The sequence below is a fragment of the Nansenia antarctica genome (genome assembly GCF_963989245.1).
Source record: "Nansenia antarctica genome assembly, chromosome: 1".
In the NCBI taxonomy this organism is placed as follows: Eukaryota; Metazoa; Chordata; class Actinopteri; order Argentiniformes; family Microstomatidae; genus Nansenia; species Nansenia antarctica.
In genome coordinates this window covers 100,154,270-100,173,353 of record NC_137674.1, presented here as the reverse complement: position 1 = coordinate 100,173,353, position 19,084 = coordinate 100,154,270, and the positions used below count along the sequence as shown (strand labels likewise).

The 19,084-nt window shown below is 43.2% G+C and overlaps 2 protein-coding genes across 4 annotated transcripts; one reads left to right on the top strand and one right to left on the bottom strand.

Annotated features, from left to right (window-relative positions):
• Positions 1–5,511: 5,511 nt before the first annotated feature.
• On the top strand, positions 5,512–7,840 carry dnajc19 (DnaJ (Hsp40) homolog, subfamily C, member 19). The gene is made up of 6 exons (XM_080536985.1): positions 5,512–5,656; positions 5,955–6,006; positions 6,468–6,541; positions 6,909–6,988; positions 7,164–7,234; positions 7,707–7,840. Exons 1-6 carry the CDS (start codon positions 5,654–5,656, stop codon positions 7,775–7,777), a joined length of 351 nt encoding a protein of 116 aa, XP_080393111.1. The 5' UTR covers positions 5,512–5,653; the 3' UTR covers positions 7,778–7,840.
• Positions 7,841–8,963: 1,123 nt separating this feature from the next.
• On the bottom strand, positions 8,964–17,835 carry fxr1 (FMR1 autosomal homolog 1). Of its 3 annotated transcripts, XM_080538877.1 has the most exons (16): positions 17,795–17,835; positions 17,566–17,659; positions 17,267–17,338; positions 16,920–17,068; positions 16,722–16,815; positions 16,275–16,391; positions 15,548–15,718; positions 15,150–15,228; positions 14,789–14,910; positions 14,448–14,543; positions 14,025–14,286; positions 12,840–13,058; positions 12,345–12,551; positions 11,324–11,401; positions 10,599–10,696; positions 8,964–10,458 (listed from the first exon to the last, which is right to left on the bottom strand). In XM_080538877.1, the coding sequence occupies exons 2-16, from the start codon at positions 17,617–17,619 to the stop codon at positions 10,252–10,254; spliced, it is 2,025 nt and encodes a 674-aa protein (XP_080395003.1). In that variant the 5' UTR covers positions 17,620–17,659; positions 17,795–17,835; the 3' UTR covers positions 8,964–10,251. The 3 variants fall into 3 exon arrangements, with proteins under 3 accessions (XP_080395003.1, XP_080395001.1, XP_080395002.1); XM_080538875.1 differs by lacking the exon at positions 11,324–11,401; XM_080538876.1 differs by lacking the exon at positions 11,324–11,401 and having other exon boundaries at positions 8,964–10,452.
• Positions 17,836–19,084: the final 1,249 nt, after the last annotated feature.

The window sequence follows — 19,084 nt, the reverse complement described above, 5'->3', positions numbered from 1 at the left end:
AACACCTTAGCACATACCGTACTACCGTGTTTACAATAACACCTTTGCACATAATATATTATTGCACATTGCAGATACCTCTTTGATATAGCCTCTTATATACTGTACATTAAATACTTTTCATAAGCTACCTTAACTGTATATAGCTCATAACTATATATACCTCTAAACTACTGTACATGCCATACTGTACCTATCACTATCATTGTCATGTTTTTATATCATGTTTCTTTTTGTGGTAACAAACAATTAAGCACAGGAGAGAAGTACAATGACAAAATTCACACAAACCCCCCCCCCCCCCCCCACGTACCTCAACCCACCCTCCCCATCACAGCCCCCCCCTCCACCCCACAGGACCCCATGGAAGGAGAAAATGGATTAGCCTATAGTAAGGACTTGAGAGTAATAATGGTTGGATCACAGCATGAAACATTGTCAGAATTAGTTAGCTGCCCAGTGTTCCATGCTGGCTATGTCTATGAAGTCTAAGATCCACCTCTGTGTAGTCAGAGAATGGGGAGACTTCCACCTGCAAGCTGTAAGCCTTTTGGCCGCTGAAAGGCCGGCCAGCCAGAGGCGTCTTTGTTTAGTATCTAAATCTAAGACTGAACTATCGTTGAGTAAGGACAGAATGAGGGACACTATATCACAAACCGTCCTGCAGAACTCAGCAACTCCAGGGCACTCCCATACCGTATGGAAAAAGTTGCCAACTGTATTTTGTGTGCACATAGTACAGTTAGGTGAGGGTATGGTTTTTATTTTATGTAACAAATATGGAGTAAAGAATGTCCTATGTATACAATTGAAATGGATGACCTGGTGGTTGGGATTCCTCGAGGAGAGCGACATGTTTTGCCAGATTAATTGCCAGTTTAGACTGTTGTGTGGTATGTTCTCTTTCCACACTCTATCAATGTGTAGAGGCTATAAAGAAGTGCTGAGATATTTCTTATCGTTCCATGCATTACAATGAGCCTGTCCGCCGATATGCAAGCTCTCTTTAGATAGACTACAGTGTCCAAATCATGTTTTAGTCAGAAGGTAGAATCTGCAAGATCGTTGACGAATTTAAGGGATACTGTATGAAAGAGAAAACATGTTTGAACAGTCCATGAAGAAAACATTGCATCACAGCTTACACATCATGTGACTCTGTAATATGTTTGAAATGCTGACAGCGAAAGAATTATACAGTTCAAGTAGCATATTTCATGACGATATGAACTGATCATCACTTGAAAATGAACATTACATATTCCTAGACAGCCTAAGAAGAAGGCCTATGTACAAATGTCAAAATATTTTAAAAAGGTATTTTATTATTATTATTATTATTATTGCTGATTATTGCAAAGATTCCTTCCATTGGGTCCTCAGAAGATGAATCAGCAATATGCCTGTGTTAACCAGAAGTAATTATTGTCTCTGAAGATAAAAAAAAAAAAGAGTGAGAGTGGGGTAAAAATGTTTTAAATAAACTAGCGATAGAATGACCTTAAATATATTTCTCTCTATATTTTGCTTCCTTTTTCCAATAAGACGACTTCATCTGTGCATTTGATAAAGGGATTAGACTTCTACATTATGCAGCTCTAGTCAAATCTGGATGTGGGGAGAGGGGCCTATTTGATTGAATAATTCTATGTTTCCTTTCTGCAAACCTTGCAGTCCCCTTTTGGAAACTAAAATTCAGCATAATGCAAGATTTATGTGGTATGGGAGAAAGCAATGAGGTTTCCCAGAATCCTTCCATATCCCTCCCCTGTCCCCTGTCCCCACAGACCAGGGCAAAGAGAGTACAGCCCATGCTGTTATTATCTCCAGCTGGTCAGCACAGAAGCCATTATCACTATGAAACATAAACGACAGAGCACAACCTGGTTGACCCTAGTGTTTATATTATATATCTCTCCACCTGAAACCCAGACCCACAATCATTATAGCTGTCAGGCTTAATCAAGACTCTTGACATGGCCAATTTTCTGATAAGGCCCGTATGGCAGGTTTGTTTAGTGTGGGGTTGGGGTGGAGGCAGGGGGCAGGGTAGGGATGTGTGTGGGGTGAGGGGGCAGGTATGGAATTAGAGGTGATGCGGGTTTGGCTATGGGTATTGGTGGAGGCCAGGTATGGGAGTACGGTTGGGGTGAGGGGCCAGGTAAAGAGATAGGGTAGAGGTTAGGTTAAGGTGAGGAGGGGGGATGGGGGGGAAGTCATAGGAATATGGGAAAGGTGAGGTACCAAGTATAGAGATAGGGTAGGAGTGAGGTTAGGGGGGGATAGGAGTAAGATAGGGGTGAAGGAGCGGTTTAGGAGGCGAGGTATCGTAGTATGGTAGGGGTGAGGAGGCAGGCGGGTATAAGAACAGAGGGTATGCTACGGGTGATCTTCTGGAGGCTCTGGTTTGCCTGCAGTTCATTTCAGACAGATTCAAATGCATGCTGATATAACGCTCGTGTCCTCCTAGGACAGACCCCCTTTTCGCACCAAGCAAAATATCATCAGTCATGTACTTCCACTAATGGCCTCTCAAGTCATTCTCTAGCATAAGGAATAAATCCACTGTAAGAGACAACATTTCCCAAACATAGTTATATTTCATATTAGTTTGAGTTTGAGAGCAAATAGGCATATTTGCCTGTTCATTATCACAATTTGAGCTACAATGATTTGGAGGCAAGTTTCCGGGACACAGATTAGTTTTAATCCTAGAAGAAAATGCATCTTCATCAGAATTAATTTTTCTGAATGCCACCCCTCCTAAATTTCGTTGTTTGGTACCTGTACTGTAGCAATGACAATAAAGTCCATTCATTCATTCATTCATTCATTCATTCATTCATTCATTCATTCATTCATTCATTCAATTTCTATTAACAATGCTATTTAGTCCAGGACTTAATCTGTGTCTTGGAAACTGGTTACTTAGTAACAGTTTAGTCTGACAATTGATAAACTGACTAAGTTTTATTCACCAACTGAACTTATCAAAACAGATCAATGAAGTCTGACGAGCACAACAAGTATTTTAATTCTTTATAAGTGTTCTTTATATTTGATGTGTTAAATATATAAAATATACAAAATATGTTTAGATTTACTTCAAGTACATAATAATCCTGACACAAAATGAGTTTGACTTATCGTTTGTCCACATAAATGGGAAGATTAAACTAATTCACAAAACACTGTTTCTTCAACCAGACAAAATGTCCGTAACTAAGACAACACATTTGCAGAGTGCTTATCTCAAATAAAACAACGTCCTCTAACTCCGCACTGCCTGTCTGTCATACTGCTCAAGAACAGGAGTAAACGAAACATGGTAAACATCATTAACACTGCTGTATTTCAATGTTCTCCTTGAATTCTGACAGGAGTTAGTGAATAGTTTCAGTAAGTCCATGCATATGATAATCCCAATCACATTGCTCTCATAGAGGTCACATAGTGTAATCCATGTCAGGTTGACAATAAACAAGTCACTCACCCAGAGTGCCTCATCAACCAATGTATATCTAATATGTCTACTCTTGTAAGATGTAAATGAATAAAGCTACCGGTAATCAATTATAATATATGATATATGAGAAACTATACAACAGTACTATATAGAGTACAGAGCTTCTCTTTCCCTGTAGGTTATATCACATACTGATAACATTACTCTCCATGATGTCAACACAACTTAAACCATAACACTCCTAAATGTAAAGTTGCACTGAGTAAATGCCTCTAAATATGCCCCCCCCCTATCCCAAGCATGTCAAGAGAGCACTGAGTATCCCTTCAATGTAAAATAAAGACCCCCCTATGTCCCTAAAGGGTCTTATTGTCCTGTGCCTAATCAACTGACTCAATCATAAACAACTTCAACTTTTATTGTGCTCCTCTATTTATGCATATCCCACGAGGTATTGCCTTTAGATACCTCCCAAGGAGAAGAAAAAAGGAAAAAACAAATAATTACAAAAACAAAAAAACCTGAAATACCTTTTTAGATGCCCAGAGGAAGGCTGTGGACAGACAGATGAGGTGATATATTTCTTCCCTTCATTCTTAGGCAGCTTCCTCTCTCTGCGGCTGAAAGCAAATGCTTGGAGACTCTGTGGCATATTTAATTAGAAGCAAGCTGTTTGCACTATCAGTGTGAGGGATCTACCTCTCCAATCTCTCCTGAGTCAATCTTCTCCATCTCTGATTTTCTTTTATATTTATGCCGGAATATTTAATTGTAGACAAAAGGTTACTCTGGCTGCATTCACCGCACACAGGCAGAATAATCTGCTTTAAAAGGCTTGACATTTCAGTCTTTTCAAAAGGGGCTGAAAAAATTATATCCCTGCTTTTGTTAATCAATGAAGTAGAACTCCCCTGAACAAAAGAATTAAATTGCTTGGTTGGTTTAATAAAACCAACAGAAATAGCTGCTTCCTCTGGGCTTTTATGTGTGTAGGCTCCCCACATGCAGCAGGCACTGTAATTCCATATGATTTTAGGGGCAAAAACTCTAATTTCTCCACACAGTTGGCTTTTTGAAATCCCAATTGAAACCCCAGCCAGCGAGCCAGCCTGGTGGAGGACAAGGTCATTAAAGCATGAGTCTCTGACGAGCTGCTGCAGGTCCACTACAATTTACAATTTCTATACTGCCCCTGCCTTTGGAAAAACATTGTAATTATGCAAATGATAGGGGCAATAATTGGGACCTTCAACATCCTATTGTGTTGCTGGAGTGTGCCCGATTCCAATGGGGGGAAAGAAAGAAAGGGAGAGAGAGAGAGAGAGAGAGAGAGAGAGAGAGAGAGAGAGAGAGAGAGAGAGAGAGAGAGAGAGAGAGAGGAGAGAGAGAGAGGGAGAGAGAGATGTTCTATTCTATTCTAAATTGCTCTGAGCAGATGTTCAGTCTAAAGTTGTGTTCATTCCTCTGAGGCGAAGCTACAGCATCCTGCAGTGAGAAGTATGGACTGACCATGCATGTCAGGTAGGCTAAACACTCATTATTCACTTAAGTTATGGATGACTGCTTTACTGTTTTCTCAATATGTGACTGATTTTGATATTGTTATGCAATAGGTTATGTTGTTTCAGAATGCATTTGGCATTGCCGCAGTTCACTGTCTTTGATCATCCTTGGAGAACCGTAATAGCCCTAAAATTGGATGTGAGAAAAGTCTGCCAAACATCTTTGATGAGACTAATTATGTCTAGCCTTAGGGCTTAGGCCTATCTTTTTTGGTCTATCTTTCCTCACAATCATCAAGACAAAATGACTGGTTTATTAAGGATGATCATTGGTGGTTATTTTCTTCATGGCACTGACCTTGACACTGGTTCCAGTTTTGAGTTTTTCTTTACAATGGCTCAAAGGTAGGATTAGATGAGAGTAAACTGAAAAGTTGACTGTTATGTGCTTGTGATTTGTGATTTGCCCCTGTGGTTGCGTCAACGCTGTGCGTCCCGATGTTATTCTTTCCGACACTTCACCTCACTTTACGGCAGTCCCATCTTCGAACACAAGTTTCACTCGCGAATCAAAACATGAGGGGTCAGTTCGAGTTGTGACATTGATCATTCTAGACCATTATAATAAGTGGACCTTAACGTTATGTTTCAGGTCTTTGACAGGGGCGGATCTTAGCATAACAACATGGTAAGATTACATCCATTAGTGGTATCGAAGGACCTTCCCATGAAAGGCTTTTGACTAGCCTAGCATGTTCTTATCAGTGAGCTAGCACGGTTGACACTCTAACTAGCTATGTAGCTAGCTCAATGATGATTGATTGCTATGTCTGATAACTGTTTTAACTAATGCACCTTGCACAGCCATTCTTCCTCCACCCAAAAATATGATCTGGCTAATTAACAATGGGCAACAATATTGCATAAGGTTTTATTAGCCTGATGATCTCTGTGTGAAAGTCAGTGTTTGTGTCTTCTCTCTCCAGGCCAGTACCATGGTGGTCGTGGGGCTGGGCTTGGCCGCAGCAGGGTTTGCAGGTCAGTACAATTATGTGTGTGTGTGTGTGTGTGTGTGTGTGTGTGTGTGTGTGTGTGTGTGTGTGTGTGTGTGTGTGTGGGTGTGTGTGTGTGTGTGTGTGTGTGTGTGTGTGTGTGTGTGAGTGTGAGTGTGAGAGAGAGAGAGAGAGAGAGTGTGTGTGTGTGTGTGTGTGTGTGTGTGTGTGTGTGTGTGTGTGTGTGTGTGTGTGTGTGAGAGAGAGAGAGAGAGAGAGAGAGAGAGAGAGAGTGTGTGTGTGTGTGTGTGTGTGTGAGTGTGTGTGTGTGTGTGTGTGAGTGTGTGTGAGAGAGTGTGTGTGTGTGTGTGTGTGTGTGTGTGTGTGTGTGTGTGTGTGTGTGTGTGAGAGAGAGAGAGAGAGAGAGAGAGAGAGAGAGAGAGAGAGAGAGAGAGAGAGAGAGAGAGAGAGAGAGAGAGACTGAATACTGTTGCATTACTTGTTCAGGTCGCTATGCCATGCAGGCCATGAAACTCATGGAACCCCAAGTGAAGCAAGCTCTCCAGGGTTTCCCCAAAACAGTAAGATGTCTTGTCCATTGTCCACTCTGTAGTGTGCCTGTGTGATTAATGTTGACTTGTGTTTCTCAACACATGTTCACTACACTAGCACATACAGTGATATCCAAATGTAGTTTTTCACAATACTTTACAATTACTTTAGGAAATATACACAATATAGTCTTGTTCATTGCTGGTATGGTGGAGACATGCCAGTGTGAACAGAAATGCCTGAACTGCAGTGCTATGGCTGGTGTTGTAAACAATAATAATATAGATGTGTTTTCACCTCTGGATGTTTTGAGAAAATTAGGATTCTGCACTTTTACAGACTATTTTCTGTAAGAACAATATCATGATATTCTCGACATTGGCCTTGTTGTTGCAGGCTTTTGGAGGCGGCTATTACAGAGGTGGATTTGATCCCAAAATGAACAAGAGAGAGGCCACTCTTGTTTTAGGTGTCAGGTATGTATTATAAAGTGTGTGTGAGAGAGAGAGAGAGAGAGAGAGAGAGAGAGAGAGAGAGAGAGAGAGAGAGAGAGAATATGTGTGTGTGTGTGTGTGTGTATATGTGTGTGCATGTGCGCACATCAGTGAATTCAAGTTTAATTGTTTAATGAAATCCTGTTCTTTTCCCTAGTCCCACGGCTAACAAGCTCAAGATCAGGGAAGCGCACAGAAAACTGATGATTCTAAACCACCCAGACAGAGGTTGTGGAACCATGTCTTCATCGTCCATCTTTCAGTTAACTTTTACTGCTTGAACACTTTCATGCAATTCTTTCCAAACAAATGCAGAGCCCTTTAGCTTGTTTGACCTCTGTCACTCTGACCTCTTGCTGTCTGAACTGTATGTGTACATACTAGACTACTACTACAGTATGAGCTCTATTTTCAGCCTGCACAAAACCGTTCAAAGTCCAACAGCAGGCATATTAGCAATGTGTGTCGGTGGTAACAGGTGAAAATACCACAATGCTGTAGCACTGTCTCGCCTGTGGGTGGAGTAGCTGTAAATAGACCATGACCATAAGCAGGTCAAACGCAGTCGTGTGTGCTGAAGTCTGGCTTTGAAAATAACACAAATATTTCAGGGCCCCCACCCCTCCCCATTTGCCCAAATATATCTCTGTATGTGTATGTTGTCCTGTCTTCTGAAGATGCTCTGTGTGTTGTTTTGCAGGGGGATCGCCCTACCTGGCGGCGAAGATAAACGAAGCCAAGGATTTACTTGATGGACAGCTGAAGAAATAGATGACTTGTATATCACATTGTTGCACTCGGTGGTTGGGCCTTTTGTAATTCATTGTGCCCAAATAAATCATGTATAAAAAAAGAATATTCAACGGCCTCTTGGTTCACTGTCATGTTCGTAGGCCTATGTATTTCATTGCATATTTACGTTTTCAAGTTAAAGCTGAGTTTTACCCTGTAATCCAGTGGATTTGTTGTTTGTATTAGTCAGTAGTAGACACATTCACAAGAAATCTTGTTTTTAAAAGATCTCTGATACCCCTTATCACCAAGGCAGTTTGAGGGTTTGGAGCTGGTGCCCTCGGCCAGGGAAAGTGGTTCCAGAGTGGTATTAACACGTGGCTGTTCAACCAAGAACCGCTTATGTCAGGGGCTGGGGCAGGATGATCATGACCAGTAAAGATGGGTGTATCATTCATGTATTAGATTTGTTTAACTGCAATGTCATGATACCATTGTAGTGGATGCTAGGTAGCTAGCTATATCGTCTAAGCAAGGCTACACATTAACATCTGATGTTTAGTGTTAATAATAATAATCAAAACGTGTTAGGTAAATATAATCGTCGTCCGTTACTAGCAGCACAAATTGTTATTTCTTTATTATTATTGTTGTAGTGAGGTGACTACCCATGGAAAAGCAAACTGGTTAGAAGGTTCGCACGTTGAACCGGCACCCAGCCCAGAACTACCGTAAAACTAGGTTTGCATTGGTGGAAAGGAGGCATGTGTCAAGGTATCAAGCTTTGAATGCCCTATTCTGTCCTGATGTTCCAATTCCCCATTTCCTACAACTCCTAACATTTCCCTGAGGTCCTTCTGTTGAACAGTGCCTGCTGCTCAGAATCAGATACAGCAGGGCAAAAACTCCTCTGATGTATTTTAAGGCGTTATGACATTTTTAGAGGAAGTTAAACACAGAACTCGAATTGTATATCTATGATACAGCTTCAAGCGAAATGATCAGATAGTTCGAGACGGTATGCATTATGAATTGACCAGGAATACACATGAAAATGGTGTATATTTCCCAACGGGCATGTATAACTTACCTGACTTAGAGTATCACATTCAGCTCGAATTAATGAGCCAATCAAGCCCTACATCACTGATCCTGCTCTGTGTGCGTTCATATACCCCTCTCGTGTCTATAGTTTCTTAGAGAAACAAGAGGCAAGACACAAAGACAGTTTTGGATCTAGATATAAGATCAGGTTTTATTTAAAGAACTACCTGCATACAAAACATATTGCACATCAAACAACCAGAATGATCATTTAAAAAAAAAAAAAAAAGACAAACGTAGTTTAATACCCAAACAAATAAAATCTGGAAATTGATCTCAGTAGTCCAAATTGTCACCTGCATGAAAATACGTTCTGCCAGTTTTAGTGTTACGTTTTTTTTGTCAACTTTTTTTTCTTGTATTTAAATACTGTACATATTTAAAAATAAATAAACCAAATAAAAGTTCCGTGGTGAAACAGTCACTACCACCATCATCCTATCATCACTCTAGACTCGGGAACATCCATGAGAAACAACAAGTATATCTGACAGGGACATTTTCTGCCTCCTATTTCTCCACCCCTCTCCCGAAATACACACCTGCACGATTCCCCACATGCTCTTATCCTAATTGGAGAGCCATTCAACTCCAATAGGGGGGGGGGGGGGGGGGGGTGCACAAGTGTATACCTCAGGAGAAGGATGGATAATAGGGACACTCAAGAGTGTCATTCAATCAGCATATAAAAATGGACAAGAACATTAACAGACCAGTTTCCAGACTAACATTATATTATTCTTATGGAAAAGAAATTACAATTCAGTGCAAAACGGGTTTTTTTCTCTTCCAGACAGACTGCATTTTCCTAAGTTTTCCTCGTATGAAGAAGTGGTTGCATATTAAAACGTAACAAAAAGCAGCTAAATGCTCCTCAACAGATAGTTTTAGGATAACTGGATTCTTCTTCCCCCATCACTGCCATTTTTTGACAAAACTTTTATCGACAGCCAGGCAACTTCAGTTGAAACTACTCTCTCAAGGCACAACATCTGATCATGTACTTGAAACCATGACTCTGTCCTGAAACAACCCCTCAGCCCATTTTGCCCTAGACACTTGTATCGATCTGAAAGGATTGGATAGGTCTAAGCAAGAAGGCAGTAGCTCCGTTGTGCCTTCTGAGAGGCTAGCTGGAATTATCAGCCATCTTGTTTATACCTATTGTTACTTAGAGCTATCCAATCCTTCCAGATCTACCCAATGGTCTAGTGGTTATTTCTGAACAGGGCTATCCTGTGTAGGTCTTGTGTTCAGTACTAAATCTTCCCCAACATTGCTCCCACAGCGAGGGAACTGAAAAAGTGCAGAAGAGTATCTGGATGTCCGTAGTATGTCTATCTTTGGCAAGCTTGTACAAGAACTATTGTAAAAATGTGGTACAACTGATGACTGACAGCAGGTCTAGATTAGGAGACCCCGTTGAGGACAGGCTGTGGTGGTTTCTCGTCCCCCTCTCCCTGGCCTAGGTGGGTGGCTTTGGCAGGCCTCTCTGTGGAAGACCTGGGTGCCCTGCCTGCCTCGTCACCTTGGCCCTTAGTGGGGGGGTTACTGGGGCCATTGGCCGTTGATGTGGCGGGGCTGTAGGGGTGTTCCGCGATGAAGTCACCCTGCCCCTGGGTGGTGGTGGTGGGGGGAAAGGGAGACGGCGACACAGAACAGAGGGAGGAGTTACAGAAGGGTAACTTACTGGAATGTTACCAAATACCTTCTCTTCACATTCCTTCTCTGATGATGACACCATTAACCAACTCACCAGTTCCTTCTTAATGTTCTTCTTCAGGTCCTTGCTGGGGTTCCTTGGTTCCTGCCTGCTCTGGGACTCGGCACGGGATATGTAATCTGCCACCGTGACTGGAGAAACAATGGTCCACACCAACATGTATTAGTAAACCAACAGAGCTAGAGGTGAAGCCGTTGTCAATATAGCTGAAACATACAGTAATGTTTATTCATAATTAATTACATAATGCAGTTTGAATTTCACTACAAGCCATTCCACAGTGTATAGGTCATAAATCCAGGCCTGTAGCAATACAGTTAGGAAAACATATACTTGACTTGTAGTCTACCTCTTTGTGACAGGTTAGTGGTTTCAAAACACTACTAGTAGTAGTAAATCACCAGTCACATTAGATCATTGGGGGTTTGATGGGAAGGTTTGATGGAGTGACTAATTGTGTGAGTCCATGCTTTCTCTGGGTGTCTCAGCTTTAGAATGAGAAGTGAGGTAAATGTAGCTTCACAACAGCAGGACATTTATCGGAGCCAGCCTGGCCTCTAACAGGGTTAGGTTAGGATTGTTGTGGACGAACCCATCTGTCATGAGTCTTGATAAATTGCCCACGCAGGTTTCCAGTCTGGTGTTTTAACGCGCACACGCACGCGCACGCACGCACACAGTCAATCGGTCAGTCATGCTGGGTTTGGTAAGCAAACACACGGCAGGCCAGTCCACCATCGCTGGTTACTACTAGTTACCTGGCTGCGGCTCCTCAGGCTCACGGAGGCGGCGTCTGCGGCTACGATTACGCCGCTGTGACTTAGCTTCAGGGTTATCTAAGTAGGGGATGGGGGGGGGGGGGGTGGGAGAACTCTCATTAAGAGTGGAGTTGAGGTGGTGGCCCTCAATAGCCGGTTTCCCACAGCAGGGCTTACGCAGGGCGTGCCAAGACCAATTGCTTTTCCACAGTTACTCCCGGGCTTCAGCAGGGCTTACTCCTGACCTATTCTGTTGTTAAAACTCTCAGTCCTTATGAGGTCGAACGGGGCTAGGGGCACGGTTTAGAGACAGGGCGGGATATTCTTACCATCTACAGTAAGTGCTTTAGTTGAGTGAACTTGGTTGGGTGGCAAGTATAATCCATGTTAGCTCCCTGTAACTACACATTCACATGAATTTGAATAACGCTTTGTTACCAATACAATGGACATCAAGTGCTTAAGTTACCAGAAGTTGTTGGGAAAGAATTTGACGTGTTGCCATAGTTTGGCATCTTAAACTGCAGAATGTAAACAAACCTCATATCATAACAGGGCGGGACTAGAAAGTCTGACTGTGAACATTCTAAATGGGCTTGTTCACTAGGCTCGAAGCACTGAGCTTTGAACACTAGCTGGCTGCTAGTAAGCCTTGGTACACACTGGCACCTCTGTCGGAAAGCAGCTAGTGTCAACCTGGGCCATGAGTTAGTCCTGTACTGATGTCCCTCTATTGCAGGGTATTCTAGTGTGACTCTCCTCAGAAGAGCTGACTGCCCCCTGACTGTCTTATGTAACATGGAGAGATTTGGGGACAGGGCTTTTGAACACCACATGAGACCAACCTTGTAAAATAAATAATTCATTATCTAAAGCATTCTTAAGAAAAAGAAAATGCACAACACAAATTCGATCCTTATTGTGAATGACTGTAAAGATGTAAAGAGTTGTAAAAATTAATTAATTAATTAAAATTAATTAATTAGATGTGTTGAGGGAGGCGGGTGGGGGTGGGTCTTACCAAGGCCATTCTCGCTGAGGGAGGCGTTGTCTGATTCGCTCATCCCATCGATGACGGTGGTTTCCTCGTCAGTGCGGCGGCGGCGGGATCGACGGCGGCGGTTGGTGTTGAGGGCGGAGTCACTGGCGTCCGTGTCGGCGGTCTGGTCGGTCTCTGTGTTGTTGTTGTCCAAGACGCTGTAGGGGTTTCCCTCAGGGTCCCTCACAGCTGAGCAGCACACAAAGGGTTACATACTCAATACATGGACTTCATGTATTGAAGAGACAGTCAACAGGCAGTCAACAATACACACTTATTCTCACAGTCATTACCGATGAAATATTCAGAACGTTGTATGTTTCTATAAATGTAAAAAAACAAAAAATTAAGAATGAGTTGCTGTTGTAGTAGTCAATCATGCTAGGTAATTGTATCTTTTCAATATGATATGCAAAATATAAAATCCAAGATAAAAAGAAGTAGGTCACATGTAGTGCGTGTGTAAACGTGCTGTACCAGTGTTGTTGGCGTTGGGCGCTCCTCTGCCAGCTCCGCGTCCTCTCCCGGGCCCTCCTCTCCCCCTCCCTGCCCCTGCTCTCCTCCTGCTGTCCCTGGTGGGCCGGGGACCCCTCTCCCGGTCTCTGTCCTGGTCCTCTCCACACAGAGACCAGTCACTCAGCTCATCCTTACGCTCAGAGTCCGTCTCAGACGCGTTGGACTGCTCAGAGTTGGTGCCTGAAGGTCAAAACACACAGATATTTACTTGGGATAAAACGCCTGTCCCAATGTCTATCACAGTATATTGTCACTTATGACTAAGTGTATATTCACCACCTGGTTTTGAGATCAAAGTCGCTTAGATAGATAAACTTTTTCTCAGATAGCACACATCACCAGAATTTATTGACCATCTCATCCGTCACCAAGTGCTGTGAGACAGGGTTAGGAGAATCTACGGTCTTTTCTTATGCAATTGTGGAACCCATTAGGGATGCTCCGATCTGGATTTTTGGGGCCGATACCGATCACCGATTTTTTTTCCTCAAGATCAACCGATACCGATACCGATTTTTTTTTAAATACATAACTGTAGGCCTACTGACTGGATAGCCTACATATTTTTTGCTTTTTAGACAAAAGTTTTGATCCATTAGGCACCAAGCAAACGCAGACCCATTTTTATGGCATAGTAAAAGTCTGGCCTATCACCCAGTTAGGGCCTGAAGCCCAAGTCAGTCGATATGGCTGTATAAAAGACATCATAAACGTGGCCTTCATGGTTTACATACTGTTACGTCCTCCTATGTTTTCTGTTCAGTTATCTGTCTTCCCCAGGAGAAAAAAAAAGAAAAAAGGCCATTTTTTTTATCGGCCATTTTTGCCGATCACCGATCGAGTCATTTGGAGTGAAATCGGCCGATTTAAATCGGTGGCCGATAAATCGGAGCATCCCTAGAACCCATACATACAAGGGCTCTCCCCAAAGACCTTAGCCCTGCCACTATGTTAACATTTCTAAGCGAAATTAACAGATATTTAATAACGATAGTTAATCTCTCTGATCGCCAATGACAGCGCTGTTAAAAGGGAAAGCGTTATGTTCCTTCAGGTTTTTCTTTTTTTTTTAATCGCATTTTGACATGAATAGAGCAATACAATCCAGCTCGTTAAAAATAAATCCTGGGGAGAAGCCATACGTACCATATCCCGAGGTGTAGTTGGGTCCCCGGCGGCCCCGCCCTCTGCCAGTGTAGGAGCGGCTAGTGTGGAGGGAGGTACCAGGGACGCTGTCGTCGGTGGTGTAGCCTCTGTCCCTGTCTCCTGCTGGGCCAGGTCCAGGTCCAGACCCAGACCCAAGACCAGGCCCAGCCCCGCCACGGCCAGATGAGGGCCGGTGGCCTATCCCTATCTGCCTCAGCTGCTCGTCAATCTGCAGACGATCCAGGCGCAGCTGCTCCACCTCCTACGGGGTGGGGGGAGATCATTACCACATCTGACAAACATACCACACGCTCAAATACATCACACAGGCCTGAGATAGACACATCACACTCTCTCTCTCTCTCTCTCTCTCTCTCTCTCTCTCTCTCTCTCTCTCTCTCTCTCACACACTTCTGTACTTACATTCAGGTAGGAGACGTGGTACTCCAAAAGGACCTGGACATTGCCGATGCTCTCCTTCGTCCCGACAAACGTAAACGGGACCATTCCCTGTGTCGCCAACACAAACAAACAAACGCTGTTATTATGGGAGTAAAAAAAGTCATAGCCACCAATGTCTATAGTAAGGCTTTCACTATTCTACAGTGAAGACTCCTCTATGAATCTCCAGCTTTGTCCTTAGTGGTTTTCCATGTTTCATTGATGTTTATGCTTTTATATATATTAATTCATTCATTTTCATTGACTCATTCATGTGTGAGTCTAACCAGTGATGTGGGACCTGCAGGAAGGTACGGGCTTACTTCTTGGCGGGGTTGTTCTTTGTCCTTGTCCTTGTCCTTGTCTCCCTCTATCCTCACTCTCACCACACCAGACTTGTCCACTATCTCCTGGATCACTTTGCCATTCTTCCCAATCACCTTGCCTGGAAAAGACAAGAAGTATTTCTATGTTCAAGCCCATACTAGTCATAGCAATTAGAATATCACCAGCCACAATAATGCTGTACACACAATGTGTTTGATACCATTCCTCATTGTGTTCTTTGCATTACAATGAGCCCCGATACCTCCACCAACCTCCCCTGATACATACAGGTTGTGTGTCTATGTCCAGCACAAAGCTTGTCTGTTGTGAATATAAAACATCCAACTTCATACATACCGACCAAGTTCCTGGGGATCTGAACAGAATCTTCTAGAAACTCAAGGAAAACCCTTGCCTTCTGCACCGCTTCAGCAGACTAGAAGGAAAGACAATTCAATGTAAGGCGACGCAAAGATATGTACTGTACCTGTACACAAACTACATGTCCACAGTACTTATACCAAGGTCCTGAAGCAGAAGAACCTAAAAACCCTAACAACTTGTTTTCTTTCCTTTCTCTAGCACTGGGACTGCTGCCCAGATAGCACATGCTCTTATCGAAGCTTTTCACTTACTTTTTACGTATAGCTGATTCACTTACTTAAGACAAATGTACTTATTGTAAGTCGCTTTGGATCAAAACGTCTGCTAAATGACTTCAATGTTAAATGAAATAAAGTCAATAATGTGGTCACATCTCCATAGATCCTGAAGGTGCCGGTATCCTCGTCCAGTTCGATGGCGGTGACCCCGGGGACCTTCCTGGCCTGCTGGATGTTGTTGCCGTGGCTCCCGATAGCCAGGCCCATCAGGTCCACTCTCACTGTGAACTCCTCCTGGAAGGCTGACGCCAACTGCTTTGTACTCTGTGGAAAAGAGGAGGGGGAGGGGGAGAGGGCCAGGAAGATCATGGCTGACCCCGCACACCCAGGACACGGTCTCTTCGCCCCGCTCCCCTCAGGCAGGAGGGTGCGGTCCCCCCCCCCCCCCCCTGACCTGACCCCTATCTATCTACCCTCCCTCCACCCCCACCCAGAGAGCTTTGCACTGTCTGCATATGAACACTTGAACACTTGATCTCTGCACTTTATATTTATATTAATTATGACTCTTGCACTTTGATGTTGGTTTGCACTGTCTTGTCCTGTCTTGCACCTGTCCTTCTGTAAACCGTGCTCCATGGTACCAAACCAAATTCCTAACATGTTGACATGTCATGGCAATAAAAGTCTTCTGATTCTGATTCTGATTCTGAGAGAGAGAGAGAGATGAAAAATACGAATAGTTTTAGTGAAACCTGTTTTTCCACCCATGCAGAGAGCTGGAGAGAGAGAGAGAGAGAGAGAGAGAGAGAGAGAGAGAGAGAGAGCTAGAGAGAGAGCTAGAGAGAGAGAGAGCTTGGTCAAGATCAGGTCCGCTCACCTCCAGATGTTTAGTGGCCTCCTCGTTCCGAGACGTGAGCATGAGTTTGGTGCGAATGCTCCTCAGGTGCATGTCACTCAGCAAAGACACGCGCTTCACTGTGGCCTCGTTTATGGACTACAGAAACAACAGCGTGAAAAGGACTACAATTACACACAAGCAGTCTCGACACAATGTCCCACTCAATATTCTTCTCTTCTGGATAATATTTTTTTTTAAAAAGGAATTGTGCATCATGATATATTCGTGTGTATAACTGTTTACGACGCATTGTGAATGAATGAATGAATGATCTTTATTGTCTACGAGGTACAACGAAATTTAAATGCTAATTTAAGTTAACTATTTAAGTGCTAGTCAAGTGCTAGTTAAGTTAACTATTTTAAGTGCTAGTCAAACCATTGAAACTGTAAATGAACTGTAGAGGGAAGGAGTAAAGGTACACACCATAACAACCAACTCACTGGTCTCCGGGCAGTAGACGATCCGACAGGCTCCCACCGCCTTCTTGAAGTCTTTGTGCGCTTGTTCGGCTTCACACCTACAGTTAAACATAAACATGTATTAGGACCCTAGTGTCTATGACACGTTAATAACAAGTCAAGTCAACCTACAGGAATATGACATGTTAATGAATTCACATACGCTGCCTTAAGATCGTCAGGGACGGGGACCGTGCACTTGAAGAAGGAGCTCTTGGTAATGGCCTTGTTTGTGTTCACCGGTCGGAGGCGCTCGAAGGTGACGATCTCGTTGTATGTGGCGTCACAGGCAGCGTACTCAATCACGTAGAACTGTACAACAAAAGCACACACACACACACAGTAGACATTAGCCTAATCAGCCTCACATAAGAATAGGGAAATCACAGGTGAAATATCCAAGAAACAGCAGCTACAAATAAGCAAGAAAATAACCACAAAGGGAGATAGAACTCTGAAGTAAGATTGTGTGATGAACGCAGACAGGCCTAACCACGGCTTCCTACTCACGTCTCCCTTCATCATGCGGACTTTGGCCAGCCACCAACCGCACGGCTCCTGGTCATTAGCCCTGGAGAAGATCTGCCAAGACAGACACAGAGTGACAGCTTCATGAGGAATGGTATCTGAGCCCAACCTCCGATTTCTTCCTCCACCAACCTCCTCTTGCTTGATACAACTAATCAAGCCCCTGATGATAAATGATGTTAAATCTGGCGTTTTATACTGGGCTGTTTAAGTTAGTGTGCTGTGGAATTGTGAGGAAAGAAAACCAAGTGTTTAACATACTGAGAGCCAGTGGTACTAACCTCCACCTCTTCACCCTCACCAATGTCCTTCTTCCCGTTGGCTGGAGGGGGCATCCGCACATCATGGAAGGGAACTTGTCTCTCGGGCTGCCAACTAGAATCATAACAACAACAACAAAACACATTTAGACTGATTTGAAATAAGAGCACTGTACGGACCGGTCCAATCAGGTGCAGCAGTACTGTCATTCAGTACATAGAGTGTGTGACAACTGTGCGTGCCACTCACTTGTTCTCAAAGGCAATGGTGAGTGAATCGTCGTGGACATCTTTGACAGATCCCTGTTGAGAGGGGGACAGGTTAGAACACGTGTTAACGTGAGAAGAATGTATACTGCCATCATACAGTATAGCCTCAAGTATACCTAATTGACGAATATAGTCCACTATATCGAACAAATACCACAATAACACTTTCCAAGTCAGACACTCAGAAGACGGGGGCAGGGAGGGGGCCCTGCGGTATCCATTCGCTCTGTGGCTCCACAAATAGACCCTAGTGTGTAAAGTATCTGCTGAACCCGACTCCCCCTGAAGCCTTTAACCATCGGACCAATCACCTGTAAGTATGACCCAATTTCTGACCAATCACCTGTAAGTATGACCCATTCTGACCAATCACCTGTAAGTATGTATGACCCATTCCGACGACAGCTGAAGATTGACGGAGAGCAGCTGTCCTGATACCACTAAGCCTGGGGTGGCATTCACAGAATAACTCCATGGTGTTGCTATACTATATATAGCACAAATAATAACTTCACGATGGCTTTTCCCACCGGGAGTTACCACTATCGGGCCTAGTTTGCTAGCTTACAGAGGAAATGAAACTAAAAGTGAGAATTAAAAAGTAACAATGACAATGCAAAGAAGGCCATAATACCCTGGTTGGTTAGCTACACACAACAACAACACATCGTGAGCTTAGAATGATAAGGTTCTATCTCCGTTTAGGGCAGTTCAGAGATATTGAGCGTCAAAGTTTGTACATTCCATTATGTTTTGTGAGATGGAACCTTTGTATTTTTATGAATTACTAACTCAAAAATGTCAACATTAAAAATAAAAAAACACCACACAGGCATTAATAAACACCTAATGGATCAGATTATGTAAAAAACGACATTTTGACAAAAATGGAGATAGAACCTTATAATTCTAACGTCACGTTATGACACTCGGGCTAGCTAACGTTAGCAACTGACTTTCAAGTAAACTAAGCTTGCCAGTCTTTTGCCAACTGCCATTTCTAAGGTTTTTCCATTCAGGAAGAACAACAGCTTAGCATTAGTTGGCTGAAACCGCCAATATCATAACACTGGAAGTGAATGATCTCGAATGAACACTTTCTGATCATAAAACTGACCGTTTTTAGACTCCTATGAAGTTAGCCACCTTAGCTAGGTGGCTAGCTAGCCTTTAGCTAAGCGAGCTAACGTCATCAGATGATCCCATGACATGACAGCAAAGCTGACCAGTTCAGATCAATGTATTAACATGCATTGGATATAACGGGGGA

What these genes read in the sequence shown, in the direction of transcription:
- dnajc19 (XM_080536985.1), top strand. An exon ending in ACTCTTGTTTTAGGTGTCAG is followed by an intron (nt 6,989 to 7,163) that starts GTATGTATTATA and finishes TCTTTTCCCTAG; the next exon opens with TCCCACGGCTAACAAGCTCA. An exon ending in TCTAAACCACCCAGACAGAG is followed by an intron (nt 7,235 to 7,706) that starts GTTGTGGAACCA and finishes GTTGTTTTGCAG; the next exon opens with GGGGATCGCCCTACCTGGCG.
- fxr1 (XM_080538877.1), bottom strand. Translation starts at nt 17,619, where the DNA reads ATGCCCCCTCCAGCCAACGGGAAGAAGGACATTGGTGAGGGTGAAGAG. An exon ending in CCTTCAGGATCTATGGAGAT is followed by an intron (nt 15,229 to 15,547) that starts GTGACCACATTA and finishes CTTTCCTTCTAG; the next exon opens with TCTGCTGAAGCGGTGCAGAA. An exon ending in AGAACATTAAGAAGGAACTG is followed by an intron (nt 10,459 to 10,598) that starts GTGAGTTGGTTA and finishes ACCACCACCCAG; the next exon opens with GGGCAGGGTGACTTCATCGC.